The sequence below is a fragment of the Oreochromis niloticus genome, linkage group LG20 (assembly GCF_001858045.2).
Source record: "Oreochromis niloticus isolate F11D_XX linkage group LG20, O_niloticus_UMD_NMBU, whole genome shotgun sequence".
NCBI lineage: Eukaryota > Metazoa > Chordata > Actinopteri > Cichliformes > Cichlidae > Oreochromis > Oreochromis niloticus.
In genome coordinates this window covers 25,363,385-25,381,556 of record NC_031984.2, presented here as the reverse complement: position 1 = coordinate 25,381,556, position 18,172 = coordinate 25,363,385, and the positions used below count along the sequence as shown (strand labels likewise).

The 18,172-nt window shown below is 42.2% G+C and overlaps 2 protein-coding genes across 3 annotated transcripts in view; one reads left to right on the top strand and one right to left on the bottom strand.

The window, feature by feature from the left end:
- celsr3 (cadherin, EGF LAG seven-pass G-type receptor 3) overlaps positions 1-11,103 on the top strand; it is a 120,136-nt gene extending 109,033 nt beyond the window's left edge. For both annotated transcript variants that reach the window (XM_013271144.3, XM_019350003.2), the window contains 9 exons: positions 195-274; positions 716-842; positions 973-1,092; positions 2,244-2,341; positions 2,883-2,974; positions 3,153-3,326; positions 5,302-5,496; positions 7,255-8,317; positions 8,697-11,103. In XM_013271144.3, coding sequence (XP_013126598.1) covers positions 195-274; positions 716-842; positions 973-1,092; positions 2,244-2,341; positions 2,883-2,974; positions 3,153-3,326; positions 5,302-5,496; positions 7,255-8,317; positions 8,697-8,724 — 1,977 coding nt within the window. In that variant the 3' untranslated portion in view covers positions 8,725-11,103. The remainder of the gene's footprint in view (positions 1-194; positions 275-715; positions 843-972; positions 1,093-2,243; positions 2,342-2,882; positions 2,975-3,152; positions 3,327-5,301; positions 5,497-7,254; positions 8,318-8,696) is intronic.
- Positions 11,104-11,421: 318 nt separating this feature from the next.
- Positions 11,422-17,996, bottom strand: fsbp (fibrinogen silencer binding protein). The gene is made up of 4 exons (XM_005478366.4): positions 17,591-17,996; positions 15,520-15,563; positions 15,227-15,395; positions 11,422-13,619 (listed from the first exon to the last, which is right to left on the bottom strand). The coding sequence occupies exons 1-4, from the start codon at positions 17,793-17,795 to the stop codon at positions 13,258-13,260; spliced, it is 780 nt and encodes a 259-aa protein (XP_005478423.1). The 5' UTR covers positions 17,796-17,996; the 3' UTR covers positions 11,422-13,257.
- Between the last annotated feature and the right edge of the window lie 176 nt (positions 17,997-18,172).

Here is an 18,172-nt window from a genome sequence, read left to right as displayed (position 1 = left end):
CCACCTTTTCTGTTTTTTCCTTTTACTTTTTTATACTGTCAGAGACTTGAATGGCTTTGCTTTTATTAAATGTATCTTTCCCTCCTATGTGACTAATTTATTCACATTGATTTTGTCCCAGTCGTTGCTAATGGCCGTAGTGGATTAGCTGAAATGCATTTAAATGTTTTCTGTATTGATCTTTCACTCTTCAGTTGAATGGAGGCATTTTCACCATTGTAGCCAAGATGTCATGTAACCCATCTCAGAAGGAGGCCAAGAAACTCCCTGTCATGTAAGTGTCTGCCTTGACACTATTCTCACTTTAAAAAAGTGACCTTGAAGCCTACCTTCCAAAGTACAATCCTTTTCTTGTGTTTTGTGCTGTTTCAGGCTTCACAGGGTCCTATATAAAATTCCTGAGTTAAAGTTCCTCTAAAGTAGTCTTTCAGATTTGAGCTGTATCATAAGAATTGCTCTGTAGTTCCTCCAGTGCCTCTACTGTCGTCCATTAGTGTGGTTTCTCTTTGCTGTCTCTATATTTCTCTGTTACCCTAATCATGATGAGATATAGTGAAAGCATCATTATTGTGTTATAATTAAAGGTTTAGTGTGATATAATGCTGCAGTCGTCTGGCGTATGCATCAGAGTGTATCACAGATTCATCCTGGCGAATCCAATTCTAATCTTTTTTCTCCTCCACTGCCCTCTTTGCTTCTGTCTGCCTCTCTGCAGCGCCACTATCCGCAATGCCTTCTTGCTGTTGCTGGTGGCCACCTCCACCTGGCTGTGTGGTCTGATGGCTGTAAATAACAGCATACTGGCTTTTTACTACATATTTGATGTCCTCTGCCTTGTGCAGGTATGAACAAAGCATGATCAGATACACAACAAAGTGCGATCTGTACCTGTAGCTTTGAAATCTTGTTTGTTAGTCTGTGTGTTTTTGTTTTTGCTATTTTTATTTTATATCTCTTTATCATCTTTCCCAGGGTCTGTCAGTGATGCTAGTCTTCACCGTGTTCAACTCAGAAGTTCAGGAGGCATGGAGAGTCGCCTGCTTGGGTAAAAAGAGTCCTGGAGAAGATCCCCCAAGACCACCGCAGAGCACAGTAAGTCCAACATACATAAATATCCAGTTTTTGAGCATATCTATACTGCTACCGCTAAAGCTAAACACCTTTTGTCATTTGTTTCTTGAATTAGCCTGACTGTTGATTCATTAATATACTGCATTAGCAGAATGCATGCACAAAAGTACAGCAAAATAAAGATGAAAACTAATTGTTATCATTTAAAAGAACTACGGTATCCAAAAGATTATTATCATTATTATTGCACAGTGATGACAAGCTAAGTGAATCTAAGATCATAATGTGAAGGCATAAATCTCCTAGCTGCATGATCCTTAAAGCCGTTTACGAAGTTTTCTCCTGCTGCTGTGCCCATTACTAGACAGCACAATAGCCCTCCTGCCCTGAATTTCTCCTTCCCTCTATCCTTCCATCAATCTTTCCTGTCGTGTCTCTGTCCTCTCCAGCTGCCCTCAGGGTTCCTAGCTGACCCACATAAAACATTATACCAGCCAGTGGATCCCTGCCTGCTCTTTAGCCCGCTTTCGCAAAAGCACTGTGCAGTGCCGATTTAATGATGCTTTTATGCGTGTGTATGAAATGCTATCCTACTTTCACATCTTTCTTTACTTCCCATGTCTCGTGTGTGTGTGTATGTGTGTGTGTGTGTGTGTGTGTGTGTGCTTGTGTGTGTATGAATTCTCAGCTATCAGCATCAGAATCTTTACTATCGCTTCTGTGTGTTTGAACTTTGTATATATATATGCATGTTCCATATTTCCTTTGAATCTCTGTCAGTGGAGTGAACCCCATACAGTTTGTTGCCTAAATGTGTGTGTGTGTGTGTGAGATGTTGGTGTGTATGTGTGTGGAAGTCTACGTGTGTGTGCGTATGAGATGTGTTGTTTCCACCCTTTTAACCCCCATTTCCTCCAAAGCTCTTCCTCTCTATTACTGAGTCATATGGGCAAAATTCAAGAGTATTATTACGTGCACTATGCTGTTTTTAGCTTTGATGGATTATATGTATGGATGACCCCCTATTAGCGTCCTTTTGTGATTTATCAGCAGATAACAGAAGTCTTGTCACATCTCAGAGTCTTATGTTCCACATGCCAAGCCTCCTGGACGCAGGTGGAAAGCTACGAGCTATTTTCTAAACCTTCTTGTGTGTGTTTTTGTGTGCTCAGGCACAGAACCCCTATCACAACGCTTCACTGTTGGAGCAGAGCGGGCTGCACCGCATCACACTGGGAACCTCCACAATCTCCTCCGTCAGCTCTGCCAGGTATCTGAACGCATGCACGCATGAATGGACACATGTCACCGTTTTTACCAATATATTAAGGTAGATGTGCACATCGTGGTGGTTTAATGCCATAAAATAAATTAACAATAATAAACAATAATAAACAACAATAAATTGATGCTTGAAAAAAAAAGCTTAACCCATCATTCAGATGGGAATCTGGCGGGTTTGTTGGGTCTGTGGTTTTTGGATAAAGTTGCCTCAGGGAGGAAATTCCCTCCCTGTATAAAACCCTGTTTTTCATTTTGTGGGTCAGTGGGGTAAAGATGAAGAAGATTAGACCGAACAATGTACTGTACTGCATGTAGAGCAACACTAATGTACCCTGAGAGTGGCTGTTAATGTCTTCATGGCTCAGTGATCGTCTGTCTTAATGCCATGTCTTGGCCTGTATGAAGAGTGCACACTAGTATTTGTGTTTGAAAGGACTCTCGCTTTTTTTCAAATATGTATCTGCCTGTTTCTGTGTGCTTCTATTGTTTGTGTGTGTTCTCCTAACTTCTCTTCTTCTCCCTGTTAGAGAAAACCTTTTGGCTCGTCAGACTCTGGAGCAAAACATCGTCCACACTGGTGCAACCGACCTGGATGTAGCCATGTTCCACAGAGACGGGGGTGAATATGCATAATGAGCAGACATGAATCTCTGAAAAACAAACACTGTATCTCTGCCCATATTTAACTAAGGATCAAGAACATTTACTCACAATGCAGAATACCGGCACATCAGCCCTATCCTTTTCCTCACTTTCTCACTCCCACTTTCTCATCCCTTCTCCGTTTCTTTATCCAGGTGAAGATTCCGACTCAGACTCGGATCTCTCTATGGAGGAGGAGCGCAGTCTCTCCATCCCTTCTTCGGAAAGTGAGGACAACGTCCGTCTCCGTGGCCGCATCCAGCGGCGATTCAAGCGCTCCAATCACGGCGAGCGCCTGCTTACAGAGCCCGCCAACAACGGCACCAAAGGTAGACTTTTCTGCATTACCGAGTTTATATTAATGTTATTTTTTGACATTTTTATTGTTTAAAGTCAGTATGGAGAAGTGTCTCATTCGGAGTGCTTCATCATTGAAAGTCTTAGAGTTATGGGTCCCATCAAAATGTTCTGGAAAGTCTTTTGTTGGCACAAAACATTTAATTTGTTCACTTTTTTTTTTTAAAGAATACTTCTCAGAAAAGGTTTTTAAGTTTCAAATGTTCAACCTCTGTATGTTTGAAAGGTAATTAAAGTTTACAAAGAGCTCCTTTGCAGAGTAATAAAGCTTTAGTCAGGTTGAGTTCGTAGCAATTACAAGGACACAGAGTCAGTGTGCAGACTCAAGGCAATAGCAGATTACAATAACTTCAATAGAAACTTTTAAAACTGCTCCTGCAGCATAATTCAATTATCTGCAATAAATCGCTGCATTTATTGTAGTGTTTATCATGTGTCTCCACAACACATATTCAACACAAGGATTCTGTCGGTCTGTGAAATAGCATTTAAATCATTTGTATGTTGTGCGCTATGTGTAAGCAAGAATAGCATCCACCTACAGGAAGAGGAAATGTCAATACAGGCATACATTAATCAATACGCTCCTTCTTCTGATACACAATGACAAGTTTATCATGCATAATATATGAGTTTACACACGTCATAGTGTGTGATATAAATGTCACGCGAGTACAGTTCCCGTGAAACGTTTCACACTGAGAAAATGCCAAATATGTGCAAATCTATAAATCCATTTAACCAATCAATTCTTAGTTTCTTAAGCCGCTGGGGTCGCACGAACTCTGTTCAGAGTCTAACCAGACCACAGCCGTCGTTCAATAGAGGAAGGCAAGATCCAGATGGCTGTTACAGTCCGATCGATACATCAGTGCAGTCAAACTGGAGGGCCTGAAACATCTAGGCTTTTTACTGAAAGGTCACAGTCTGAAGGCGTCCAGTTCTCTGTGACAAAGCGTTAACCCCTGCATCGCCGCAGTGTTCGAGGACTGCACCGGGAATGTGTTCAGGACAACAATATGAATAGATTTTCTTTTTTTTATAACCTGGTGCCGATGATCTTTTCTTTTATTTACAGTCACAGCAGGCTTGCTGATTTTAAAAGCCTGAAAAAGATGAACGCATTTGATGTATCAGTGATGCTTGCTCTCATGCGTGTTACAGCTGGAGGGAATAATCATTATTTCATTTCTTTGTAGTTCTGACGATGGATTATTTAGGAAGTTAATCATTAAAGCAAAATGTAAAATATTCTTTGGTTAATAAGTTAAAATGAACTACATGAAGTTTTCACCTTTAGTTTAGAAAAGATTTATTTAAAAAGTAATTTTGAAATAAAGTGATGAATCTTTACTTGCAGCCTAAATTCTTCATCCACACACACCTTACCACGGATAATATCCTTTACAAAATGTGGCTCCAAATAACACAGATTGGTTTGAAGGGCTGATTTTGTCACTCTGTCTCGTTTTCCTTAAATCAGCTTCTGCTGTGCATGCTAAAAACCTGAGTTCATGGGTCGTTTGCAGCGGCCTGAAAAATGTCCTATTTGACACTTTTAATTAGCCCTGGCTTCTGATTTGATAATGAACATATGCTATTTTGTATGCTGACAACTGCTATTAGTTGCAGACATCTGTTTTTGTGTTCTTGGGGCATGAGGCAATAAAATGCCTGACATCAAATTAAAAAGATGAGAATATGATCCATTAGAATATAGCTTTTTATGACTGTTTTTTATTGGCTATAATAATAACAACTTTTAGTGATGACTGCAATAATAGTGATTTAGACTACTTCCCAATAAGGTCTCCTTTTGTTTTGTTTCTGCTCACTACTTAATGATCAGACTTAGATTTCGGTTAGATTTCCCTCATAAGGTGTCACTGAGCCTGATGTTAAATTTGCCAGTAACCACAGAGAGTTTATTCTTTCCGTGTGCAACAGAGCTGGACGGCAACGACCTTTTATCCTACTGGCCAGCTTTGGAAGAGTGCGAGGCACGCAGTCTGCAGAAGTGGGGCTCAGAGCGCCCCCTGGGGGCAGATTACAGCAAGGACGCAGCAAATAACAACCAGCTAGACGCAGCGCTCACTAGTGGAGACGAGAACGGCCTCACCCAGCCACACAGGCACCGCAAAGGTGAGAGATGGATGTGAACAACTAGACACAATCGGAAGGGTGCACATACACTTTGGATTGTGCCTTATTTTACTTTTATTTGTAAATTAAAGCTTTAGATACTCATGCAAGGTACAAACAGCAAAATGGAAAACGGTGATGACTATTCTGAAACAATGACACTTTAATGCGACGCTAACACACTCTTGCTACTTTTATTTCTTCTTTTTTTGTCATCATTATAAATATCTACTTGGTAAAGGTCATTGATTGTCAGGCAGACTGTGCCTCTGCATGTCAGTGCCTGGTCTGAGTATCCTAAATCTGTGATCTTCTTCATCCTGTTATCTAATGAGTGTCTCCAGATATCCTGCCTGAGTAATGCAGAATGGGACATTTTGCCAAGAGGGAGATGGAGGTGGTGTCAGCTGCATGAGCTGAACCAGCAAAGCATAATTTAAACCAAAGTTCAATAACGGAGAATTTATCTGCTGTTTGTGCAGTTTGTCTCATATATGGGTGGATTATTTCAGTACGTCTTCCAGGTGACCCAGAGACCCGTCCCTCGCTCAAATATTTCTTTTATTTTGGACTTTACTTTAGCTTTTTTGTTCAGCTTGAAGCAGTCTGACCAGTCTCCTCTGTCTGCTGAATCGACAAGGCATTCTCTGTAAACCCTAGTGATGGTCGTGTGGGAAAATCCTATTAGTTTCTAAAATACTTAGAACAATGAACACCATGAACAACCATGTTCAGAGTCACTTTCCTCATTCTGATACTCAGTTTAAACTTCAGCAGGTCATCTTGACCATGTCTACATGCCTGAATGCACGGGAGTTCTTGCCATTTGATTGGCTGGTTAGATATTTGTGTTGACAAGCTGCCGAATAGGTGTACCTAACAAAGTGGCTATTGAGTGTATGAAATATAATATGCATACTCAGCATACAGTGCACACATAAAGTATATAAGTGGCATGTGCACATGTAGAAATGAAGGCCCAATCAGATGCAAGTGAGTAAGAAAAAGAAAAGGTTGTAGCCTGAAAGCATGAGTGACATTTCAGGGAATGAATATAGCCATATACCCAGTCATATACCGAATGAACACCCGCGTAGGCATGCAGAAGTGGTTTAATGTGAGATTTCCTGCTTTTTGGTAAATGTGATAGTTGTGTGACTCATTTTCTGCCTCTTTCTAAATGGCTTCTCTTCATTATTTGATTTCTTCCACTTTTCTTCGCCTTCTTCTCTCATCATGAGACTTTTACAACGTAAATGCCTGTCCTTACGTTGTGAGGCAGTTGGATTCTCTCAAAAGTCTTAAGCTTCATGAAATCACAGTCACTAGAAAAACCATTTTTACCAGGCTTACTGTGAACTTGTTGCCAAACCACAGTCGAATTGGAACAGTCCAGCCTCCCGTGATGGATTAGCAGCCAATAAGGTCACAGCTACGACATGTTTTAGGTGTCACGATAGACTGACAGTTGATCTAATCATCAACCCAGTATTTTTTGAAAATGAGTGCCCGTGAGCACCTGTAATGTGCAGATTTACTTAAAAAGACGAGGCTAAGACAGCTTGTATTTCTCTGAAAGCTCTCTTTGTATCCTCAGGTTTCCTGATTTGATTATTTTAAGCCAGTTATTGTGATAGATGGATGATTCATCCAGTAACCTAATGGAATCTACTCTCCTCTTCAGGTTTCTCCTTCTTCTCCATTTCTACCACTAACGCCTTCCTCTTTTCTTCTTGTGGTTTCATTTTCTTGTCCCAGGAATCCTCAAGAACCGTCTTGGCTGTCCTCCTGCACTCCAGGGTCTTTCCAGTATGGGCCGGGTCCCCAGTGAGCTCAACTGGTACCGAACCTCTACTCTCGGCCACCGAGGCGTTCCTGCTGCCTCGTACGGTCGTATGTACTCTGCCACAGCTGGTGCCACTGGAGGCTCCGGCTCTCTCTCCCAGCCAGCTTCCCGCTACTCCTCTAGGGAGCACCTGGACTCACTTGCACGGAGGCAGCTGTCCAGGGATCCACTCGGGAGGCAGACGGTCGGAGGATCAAGGGATCGGTTGGACTGCCGGGGCTCCAGGGACAACCTGGACCTCTTACCCAGGAGGAGAGAGCTGGGGCTGGGGCAGGGGTCAATGTTAGGGACCCTGGATCACCAGCGAGTCTCATTATCCAGGGAGAACTTGACAGGATCCAGGGATAGACTGGACAACCACCATGCTACCGGTTTCCACGGATCGAGGGAGGATGTGAGTGGAAACGGAGGGGCTGTCGGCGCCGGGATTGAGGGATACCTCGGCGGTTCAAGGTTGCAACTGAGCTCGCTGACTCGGCGACAGGCCTCATCCCGGGAGCACCTCGGAGAAGCTCTTGTGAGCAGTAGATCAAGGGAGCAACTTGACACCAATGGAATGGGAGCCCAGGCTCAGCCGTGTCGGGAGTGGCTCCGCACTCTGCCACCCCGCCAGCCTTCACACCCTGACCAGCCGCCCTCCTCATCTCCTCCTCCCCCGATATCTGAGGAGCCTCAGCAAGAGCACCTACCTCCTTCAGCTCACGCCAGAGGACGACTGGACTCAGCTTCATGTAGGTTTCCCGGTCAGGCCGCCCCCCAGGTTGCAGGTTCAAATCCAAACCCCTTGGGTCGACAACCGTCCAGTGAACACCTGGATATTCTTTCGTCCATTTTAGCATCCTTCAATTCCTCTGTCCTTACTCCTCCCCCTACTGCCCCAAACCCTGGTCCAAACGGCTCCGTCCACGGACCCTCCCCGTCTCCGTCCCAGTCTGCCACTTCCCATAGCATATCTGAAGTCTCCCCTGACTCGGAGTAAGTCCTTCTGAGTGGAAAATCCACCCTCAACCCACCCTCCTCCTGTCCTTTTCTCACATGCATCTTCTTCTCTTCCTCTTTTCTCCAGCATCTTATCATCTTGAACTCTTGACTTGTGCTGTTCTAGTTTGTTTATCTCAGCCTTCCCCAACCCTTTCAGCAGGCTTCCTGCATTCCAGCTTCTTTATCATCTCTTCCCATGTGTCTCAGTCTATTTTCTTCTGTTTTCCCTCTCCCTCTTCTCTTTTTCTTTGTCCTTTTGCCTCCAAAGCTCATTTCCATTTTACTTCTGTAGTTTCACTGTGAACTTGAATTTACAATTAGTGAAGTGCTCTACAGACGTAGTGATGACTCATTTTTCTTTCCTTCACCTTAGAGCCAACAGAAGTGAGGGACAGTCTTGATGACAACCTCCGTATCCCTTAATGCATTGCTACAGTGCTGGGGTCACATTGGACATGTTCAAAGGTCGCGGATGGACCTGAAGCACCGGGACAACCTGGAACATTCGAGGACAGGGAAACAAAACCGAGACAGAGGAAACGCAGAGACAAAAAGACGGACAAAACATCCAATGATAACACGGATTCAAGAGAAAGTCCGTGGGCGGCGTGTACTGTGTAAAGAGTTTTCGAGTGTCACCGCCTACGGCGAACGACGACGTTTCTGTGGACGATGAGTCAACCACCTCTACTACCTACAAACTGTTAAAGGCAAAAACACAAACTCCTCAGATTTCAAACAAACGAGATCCGTCAAAATGAAAAAAAAAAAGAAACTGTAAATAACATTTTTATACATTTTGTATCTTTTTCATTGGAGATGAAGAAGAAATCTCTTGTGATGTTTCTTTTTTTTTTTTTAAATGACTGTGCTCATGTGAGATTGTGAGTGAGGTTGGTGTGAGTGCAGTCTTGGTTGTTGCTGAGGGGGGGATCTGCCTCCCCTCGTCCCCCTCCCCACAAAGAAGAAAAAAAAATCCCCAAATTTTCCATGAAAAAGGTTTTCCCTGGAAACTTTTCCTCACACGCATCAACTTTATGTATAGCGACAGGGGTCTGGCAATAGAATCGAATGAGATTATCGAAACTGCGAGATGTGGTTGGAGGGAAAATATCGAAGCAGGAGGAGGAAGTGATTGTAAATAGAAGGAGGAGTTATTTTAAGAGATTTGATGGAGCGAGATGATTGTGCAGAGAAAAAGACTGAAGGTTTAAAGTTGGCGGCTCAACAGTTAAAAAGCTCAGTCACGAGTGTCAATGCATCAGCTCTGTGCTGTATATGAATGTGACCTTGTCATCTATCTGTGTATCTTCGTGCCTGGTGCTATCTGAACCAGACCATATCAGACGGCTGATATTACAAGACCATATCTGTAGCGTTCTGGAGACCTGGTGGGTGAAGGTTGATATCTCTGTCTGCCTCTCTGGATGAGGATGTATCGCGTAACAACCATTTATATCCCCTCAAAGTTTTGTGCACTTTGATGCCGGCCTCGAGGGACGACACAGGAGCAGCCGAACCTCAAGACCATTCGTAAAAGCTTCTCCGCAAAACTAAACCAAAGGGACTTAAAATCTGTATGAAACCCTGATATTCTTCTGTTTCCTCTGATGGAAATGACTTGTGCAGGGCGCGTTGTAGCTCGGTTTTGTTAAATCATGAGCTTTTTCAGTAACCGTGTCAGTGGAAGAAGTCTAAAATGAAAAGCTGTTTCTCTTCATGAGGCCGTGATCAGCGCTACTACGTAACCCGCATAACTGTTTGGCATTTTATTTTACCCGCGTACCGCATAAGCAAGCGGATTTTCATGTGGGAAGGGAGCGGATAAGAGTCATCGTAACACGCTCAGATATTTGTTTGAAGACATGAAAGCAGCCCTGCGGTATGTTCACAGCATGGTGCCAACCTGAATATTTAAATTGCTCCTTTATATTTGAGAAATTCAACAGAAAAGAAGCTCGTGCTTCAGAAACAATCCAACACGAGCCCACAAAAAAACATGAAAACTGATTTTTATTTATTCAGGTTCTCATTTAGATGGTTTCACAAAAAAACGAGTTATCTTTCAAGATCCGTCAAAGCTTCTGCGGCAGATTGCAGAGGGGAGAGGAGATGTCAGCTGTGTCAGTGCTAAAAGCCTCTAAGTGGTTTCGAGATGCAGGTCTTTCCATCAGCAGCTGCACCTTTCTCACAGCTGCTGGAGGAAGCCCGGAGTTCAGCCCTTAAGGTAACAACACATGGGCGTTTTCAGGAGTGGAGACGGGGACAGGGAGGCTTTTTTCTATAGAAAACTACAGCGGGTTGTAAAAACTGAAGGAAAATGGGAGTTCTGTGTTGCCAACATGTGTTGTCTGTGTCTTTGAGCAGAAAACAGTCAAAAGTCAATGGAAAAAATAATAAATAAAAAATAAGGCTAAGATATTGCATAACGGGAAAGAATTTTTTAACAAAGATACCAAACCAGGCAAGGTTGCAAGAAGAACAAATTGGGTCAGAAAACATGACTGCAGAAATGTAGCCGCAGGGAGGAAGGCGTGGATGTTACTCATCACAGGGAGACAGGGAGAAGAAAAAAAAGACACATGTGGATGGAAACGCTCGGAGTGGAAATAAACACACACTTTACAAATAAGTGCATATCTGCCTGCTCTGACCGCTGCTCTGCCGGTCCCGTGTCCCTGAGACGTGACAAGCACAACCTATTTGCGACAGTATTATTGCCAAAAAAAATACTCCCGAGTGCAGCGCAACACCACCCACCGGTCTGTTAGCCTGATAAATCCTATTTTCTTCTCCATCTATATTTTTCTTCAGCTGACCTTCAACTTTGAAAGACATGAGATTTACTTTATTTATTGATAATTTATTGACACTGTATTGGTTACTTATTTTCGCCATTTGAATGAGAGGATGTTGAGGAAGCGCGCGTGTGTGTGTGTGCGTGTGTGCAAATGTTCTTGTTGTCATATGTAACATTTCCTGTCATCTGACTCTCACGGCTACAAATCCACAGATGAAAGGCAAGAAAAGAGGAATCTGAACTTACACCTGGAATTCAAATCTGAAGAGTTTAGTCAGTATTCAAACTGGATCTGTTGTCTAATCTTAACTGGTAATCTATCCACTTAATGTGCTGAAATAACAGAGGACTTTTAACTACAGGTTTAACAGTAGTTCGGACCAATCCGGGCAGACAAACAAACAAAAACCAACAACAACAAAAAAGAGGATTAGAGACAAAAGGAAAGGAACGGAGAGAGGTGGAGAGATGACGGGAAGTTGTATTTGTTAGCTTGTGTTTTCATTATTGGATGCCTTCTATCTTGCCGTCTGGATGGAAACAGCTGTTCCCCTGTTACCGCGGAAACAAGAGAAATGTTGGACATTAAAAAAGAAAAAAAATGACTTATTCCTACAAGGCTCTGTGTTCTTTCTGATTATTGTCTGGGAGACACAAAGAGGTTTGCTGTTTCATATTCATGCCAAAAGACATTTTCAGGTGTAGAAAAAGTGAGCGGAGGAAAGATCCTGTGACAGGGGGACACGTTTTTCTCTAGAAGGCTTCTCTCCCTGACTTGCGTTGACTCTCAAAGTATTCTGTCACATTCAGAGACATCAGAGGAGGGCGGAGATGTTCAGCTGCCACATTGAGACGTTCAGCTCAGGAGACGGCGGGGATCAGCGGCGCATGCATAAATCTTAAGATTTTAACCTGTGCAGGGCTGAAGCAAAGACTCATCAGTGCTCTTATTAGATTATTAATCTTACCGGTTGGTCACAGCCAGGTTCATTAGGCACTGATGTGCAGTAGTAAAGCTAAAAATATTTGATCTAAAACGTTGGGACCCGAAGGGGGGGAATGGACATTTTTTGGAAATATGCTTCCTGCCAAAAGTTGGCTGTGAAGATCAATACCGCTCTCTCCTGAGTGTCAGCTGGCATAAAGCAGAGGGAAAGCAGCCATTTTTCAAAGCGTTGCATTTTTCATCTATTCTCTAAGTGTCTGAACTGTACCGGGGGCCTTAACAGCATTCATCAAAAAGATAATGGCCTCTTTTGGTGTTTTTCACGATCGCTGAGTGCGCCTAATTATTTTGCTGCGGATACCCTCAAAGAGTTTTTTACAGCACTGTGGTGGTGGACCCCCTCCCACCACCACAGTCCCAGCAGAGAACTTAAAAAATGGCCAAAAGAATGTGGACACAAGGCAACCTGACCTTCTGTCCATGTATTTGTAGGTAAGTGGTGTGACCCAATACTTTCCTCTATATGCTGTCTTACAACTAAATATTACAGACCTCTCATTTTGAGAAGATGCACAACAATCACAGGTGTGCACATACATCAGTGTGGTACCTGTTTCTCCCACTTATTTATTCACTTACATATTTGTTTACTTACATATCAAAAACAAAGTTAAAGCATGCACTACAAAAGTCTGTTAAAAGATTGTCCTTTTAGGAATGTCATTCCGTCCCGTGTACGTGTCATCTGCGCACATCCTTCTTTTAAAATAACCCCGAACGAGCTTTGACCTTTAAAAAAATAAAAATAAAAAATGCAGCATTAAGACGATCAATGAAAATGGATTTTTTCAATCCTGGGGCTAGATTGTGATAGATGACACATAAAACAGGGTTGTCATTACAAACCATTTCAACAAGGAGTATAAAGTGACCTTACAGTTATCCGTGCTGTTGTGTAGTTTTTAAAGATTAGTTCAAAAAAAAAAAAAAAATATGCTTAAAATGTTTCTCTATTACGATGGAACTCACATTGCAGAGGGATTGGCTGCCGTGATTACAACAATTGTTGCTCAATGTGAAACTGTTCAGCAGCAACGTGTAAAAAAAAAGAAAAAAGAAGTAGTGTCATGGCGTATACACAAAACAATACAAGAATGACACTCGGAAAAATAGAAACATTTGAGCGCATCAGCCAGTCGGGTCAGACGTTTTCTCCGCTTCGTCGCCACTACTGGAGGAAGATGGCGGCAAGTCCTCGCCCATCCTCTTTAGTTTGGCCTTGTAGTAGGCCTTCTTCATCCTGAAGGCCTTCTCCTTCTGCCGGGCTGCTCTCCTCTTCTCCCTCACCAGCTCCTGCTCCCACGCCAGCACCTTCATCCTATTCTCCCACTCCAGGATCTTCATCTGCTGCTGCTGCTCCAGAGCCTCCGATCTCTGCTGGTGCTCCAGTCTGGACAGGTCTATGGAGTCGTGCTGAGCTGGGCGGCGCCCGGCGTCTTCCGTCTTGCTGCCTGATGGTTGGAGATGCTGGCTGCTGAGCCTGGAGGTGCCTGAGAGGTCAAAGTTAAAAAACTTCACTGTGGTCTGTACTACAAAGCACAATCTGAGGTTTGCAAGGCAACTTTAGATTCACTTTTCTTGCTTTCAAGGCTGTTTAACACCTGGAGCTGCAGTTTTAATTTTAAAAAACAAAACAACTTCATTCCAGTCAGATCTACCTGTGCCTTAATGCCAGAACAGCAAAGCTGATAAAGCTATTGTCTTACACAGTTTTAGCCTGGACTATATTTTGAAAATCCTCAGATTTATTTAGGATAAAAGTTTTTCCTTCTTGCGAGCCGCTTTGCGATCTGATGCAGGCACAGCTGTGCTTACTATTAGACTCAAAAAGCCCGAGTTGGCTCACCAAAGGTATACCTTGTCACAGGTAAAGAAAGCTAAACTAAATAAATACAGCAAGTTATAGTTTGTGTTCGATATAATATGTGTCACAGGGCTTAGATGGGAAATGCTATGAATTAATTAGAAAAGTGTCTTAATAAAGTGGGTAAATGAAAACAGACTTGAACATGCGTTTGCAGTACAGCCACAGGTGTAAGCTGATGATTTAAATATCCATGTGTGAGATTGTCATACAGTATCTGGGTAAATTCAATAACTGTATCATCGAATGAAAATCTATTTAGAACTCTGTAAAGAAAAATTCTAATTTACTGACCTGAATGCTTTTTCTGGATCCATCCCGATCACTTTTGCCTCTATTTATGAAATTATGAATGCAGAAAAGTACTGTACTACACGCAATACCAACAGGAAAGACTGTCAGCATGAAACACACACACAAACAGTGAAAACATAGCTGGATAGGAAAACATAACCTGGAGAACTATTCCTGAAGACTAGCTCGCCTATGAGAGTTCAGGCTGTGTTTGGTCACACCAAACAATGACTTTCAAGCTCGTCACAACTGTATGTACTCTACTTTTTGCCTCAAATATTACATTTAGGTTTGCGTATTTTAATAAATCGCTGCACATATTTCCCATTCTCCTCAAAAAATATAAAGAAATGATGAGTGGCTCAAGATTTTTGCACAGTACTGTAGGTTGTCAAAACATTCAATTTCAGCCACAAATGGGAGCCTCGGAGATAAATTAGAGGAAAAGCAGAGGAATGAACTAAACAGCTATTTAGTCTCATATTTATGATGCACAGTGAGTGTGTAACACCATGGTACACACTGTAAACAGGCACTCCAAACAGCATACCCCTGCTATTTTGGAGACTATTCCTTGAACTCTATTAATTGGGCTATCAATCTTCTTAATGACAGTAATTTATTTAGGTTGGTCACATGGGCTGCTTCTTCCCATTCACAATCTTCTAATGAGCATTCAACACTAAAGCCATCTCTGCAGCAAAACAGCTGTAACTTATTGAAGTCTGTGTATAATTACGCCCTTTCCTCCTCACCCTTAGTAATGTTAACTGAGCCAATTATCTCCTTCAGCTCAAGGTTATTGTTTCTTAATTAAGAGTGGAGTATTAATCAAGTTAATAGTAGAATATCCCACTATTTGCCCACAGAAAGTTCCCTGCTCAAGGGTTTCCAAGCAACACATGCTCAAGCAGCTTGCGGGGTGTTATTTGTTGGTACCTGGTGCTGTGAAGTAGGCAGCAGGGAATGCCACATCCTGTAGCTCTGCATTGTGGGAGGCTGAGTTTGTAGAGGGGCTGTGGTGCAGATCTGACCAGTCGTTGCCTGTTATTCTGTCCAAGGCGTCACGCTGGAGGCAGATGGCCACTTGCTCCTTGCTGTCCTCTGCCTAAGAAGGAGGCGAGCCATTTGGTGTTTCTAGGATTAATGTTTCTGTCTGAATCTAAGGTGTCACGAGCAGCTCCAGGTTTACCTCTTAAATAAAATGAAACCAAAACTTTAAAAGTAATTACCTGATTCACGCTGCCATTCACCTGTCCTGTGATCATCAAACTGCCTGATAATAAGAAAAAAAAAAGAAAAAAAAGGATAATGAGAAAAAACAGGGAGGGACTGCAGGTATAGGTCTATCAGAAAAATGAACAAAGAGCGCCTCCCTCTGGTGGACACAAGCACAACATCATCACAAAGCACCTTACACAATCATGATGCCCATCAATAAAAGCAGAAATTATATCAGAGCGTCTGCAAAGCAAACCTAGAAAATAAAAGTCCACAAAGTAAGTGCTGTCAGTAAACTGTTGCCAGGTAGAGTTCACTAAATGGAATCAAGTGAAAAATCTAAAACGCATCCACTTTAACATTAAAAACAGGGGTTATTCAACCAACTCCCAGGCTGACTTCATTATACTGTAAGACACTTTTAGTAACTGTTGGGTTAACTGACCATTTCTTGGTGTAGATGATCAGTATCATGAAAAAGCGGGACAGTCATAAAATGAGCACAGTCCTTTTAATCGCTCTGTAAACAGAGTGATACAATATTATTACAATACTTCACTTGTGACTTGATATTATTGTGATTTAACATTTTACTCATAATTCTGAATATTGCAATAACATATTGTGATTTATCACCGTTTTCAACTGCAAATAATGTTGCAGTTACATGCAACGTGCTTCTAAAAAAAAAGCAGCAATTAACTGAAAATCATATATGTGCTGCTGTATACACAGAAAGAAGTTCACATGTAATTACTACATCTGTGCTCAACAGCCTTCCTGTTCTTTAGGACCAGAGTACAAGTAGCTGATACATAGAGCTGTACTCTGGGAATACTACGAATGAGAGGGCTGATCTCATGTATCACCATGCAGAGACAACGTTAGCAGAGCAAACTTACACGAAATCAACTCTGACCCCAAAACCATCCAACACACTTTTCTTGACAAAGCTACCTCCTAATTCAAAGCAAGCTCATGGCTCAGTCACATGAGTAAAAATAGGACAACAACCTTCTTAAATCTACACACACACACACACACACACACACACACACACACAAAAAAAATTACTTTTCACAGGTTGAATAACAGGAGGCAACCTTTCTGCAAAAAGTCGCAGTCTGACTTGGACCGACTGCAATCACTCTCAGACTGACTGTCGAATCTGAAGGTTTGCAAAATAACTGTTGTCTAATTTGTGAAGGCAGACAGATCACCAACATGTGACCATCAGTCTGAATGAGTCTGTATCAGTGAGCATGACTCGAGGGGACTTGAATCAACAGGCTGCTGCCTGGTTGTAATTTAGTTATATTCCTATAGAACATGAAGGCTAACATCATATTGGAAAATATGAAAAATCCCAATAATATCATATCGTGGTGTGTCTGATGATTCCCACCTCTCAATGTTAAACACAGTTCAAGTTTTCATGCCTGTGCTCTCAGGTTACATCAAAGACATAACAACAACAATAATAATAATTTTTCATTTAATTAAAAAAAAATCTATAATGCTAAAGAGCTTTAAAAGAAAAAGAAACCCGGAAAAACAAACATAAACCTTTAAATTATCTTAATTAAATCCATTGCTTAACCCCTTGAGCTACGCAGTAGACCAAACTAATGCACCTTATATTCATTGTATTCTAAAAATGTATTAATGATCCATAATTTAATAATAATGGAAACATAGTTGCTATCCCAGGAGGAAGTCTTATTACTTCAGCGGACTCTGGATGCTGGCTGCTGGTCCTTGCTGTTGTTTTTAGGCTATAATGACACGGGATATAAAACCTTAAATCAAAGACATAACAGACACCATTTAAAGCAACTCTGAAATTGCATAAACTGTACAGCTGTGCTCGGTGATGTCCTGATGACCGCTCGTCCTGGGACAGATGTTTTTACACTCCTGTCTAGACTGGTGTAGCCAAACGCACACACACCAACGATAACACCACATCACGATTAAACCATCTGAACAAACAGCGATGAAGCAGTTATCACACAAAGATCTCGTGAATTCTGTCATTCCTTTCAAAATGTTCTCCAGTCTGAAAAACTGGAAGTGACCCACCTTCCAGCAGCTTGCGGACCGCTGCTTTGTGGCCAGCTCCCCCTGCGTGGCTGGTAAGAGCAGCCTCGCCCATCGTCTGAAGTTTGATTGATTTGCAACAGGCCCTGCATCGGGCAAAATGAATGTCCTGGACGTCCTTAACCAGCCAGTCCTTGTAAACATCCTTTGCGAGCCAGGAATCTTGGAATTTACATTTGCCAGGCATAGTTAGCTCTAAAAGTTAGCTGGACCGCTACCTCCCAGCCTGGAGCAACCTCTTACATTATATACTGCCTCGTGATGCGTTCACGTGTTCTCCGAGGATTTGAAGACACAATTACGCTGTGGCGCACGAATCTTTTGGCATTAGGTTACAAAATATCGTGAAAACGTTATAATTTAAACGCTGAGATAATTAACATGACTTTCCAGTTATGTACCCCAAATCCCACTGAAGTAGGCAACGCAGTAGAGTCAGAGTGCCTGAATCTCATCACTACAGGTGCAGCTGTGGAATTAAAATGATAATAATGGCTTTTTGTATAACGAAGTGGAAGTATAAGCGCTTTGAAACTTCTTAGTAGGTATCCTGATATTTTAAGA

What these genes read in the sequence shown, in the direction of transcription:
- fsbp (XM_005478366.4), bottom strand. Translation starts at nt 17,795, where the DNA reads ATGCCTGGCAAATGTAAATTCCAAGATTCCTGGCTCGCAAAGGATGTT. An exon ending in GGTCCGCAAGCTGCTGGAAG is followed by an intron (nt 15,564 to 17,590) that starts GTGGGTCACTTC and finishes TCTTATTATCAG; the next exon opens with GCAGTTTGATGATCACAGGA. An exon ending in TGAATGGCAGCGTGAATCAG is followed by an intron (nt 15,396 to 15,519) that starts GTAATTACTTTT and finishes CCTCCTTCTTAG; the next exon opens with GCAGAGGACAGCAAGGAGCA.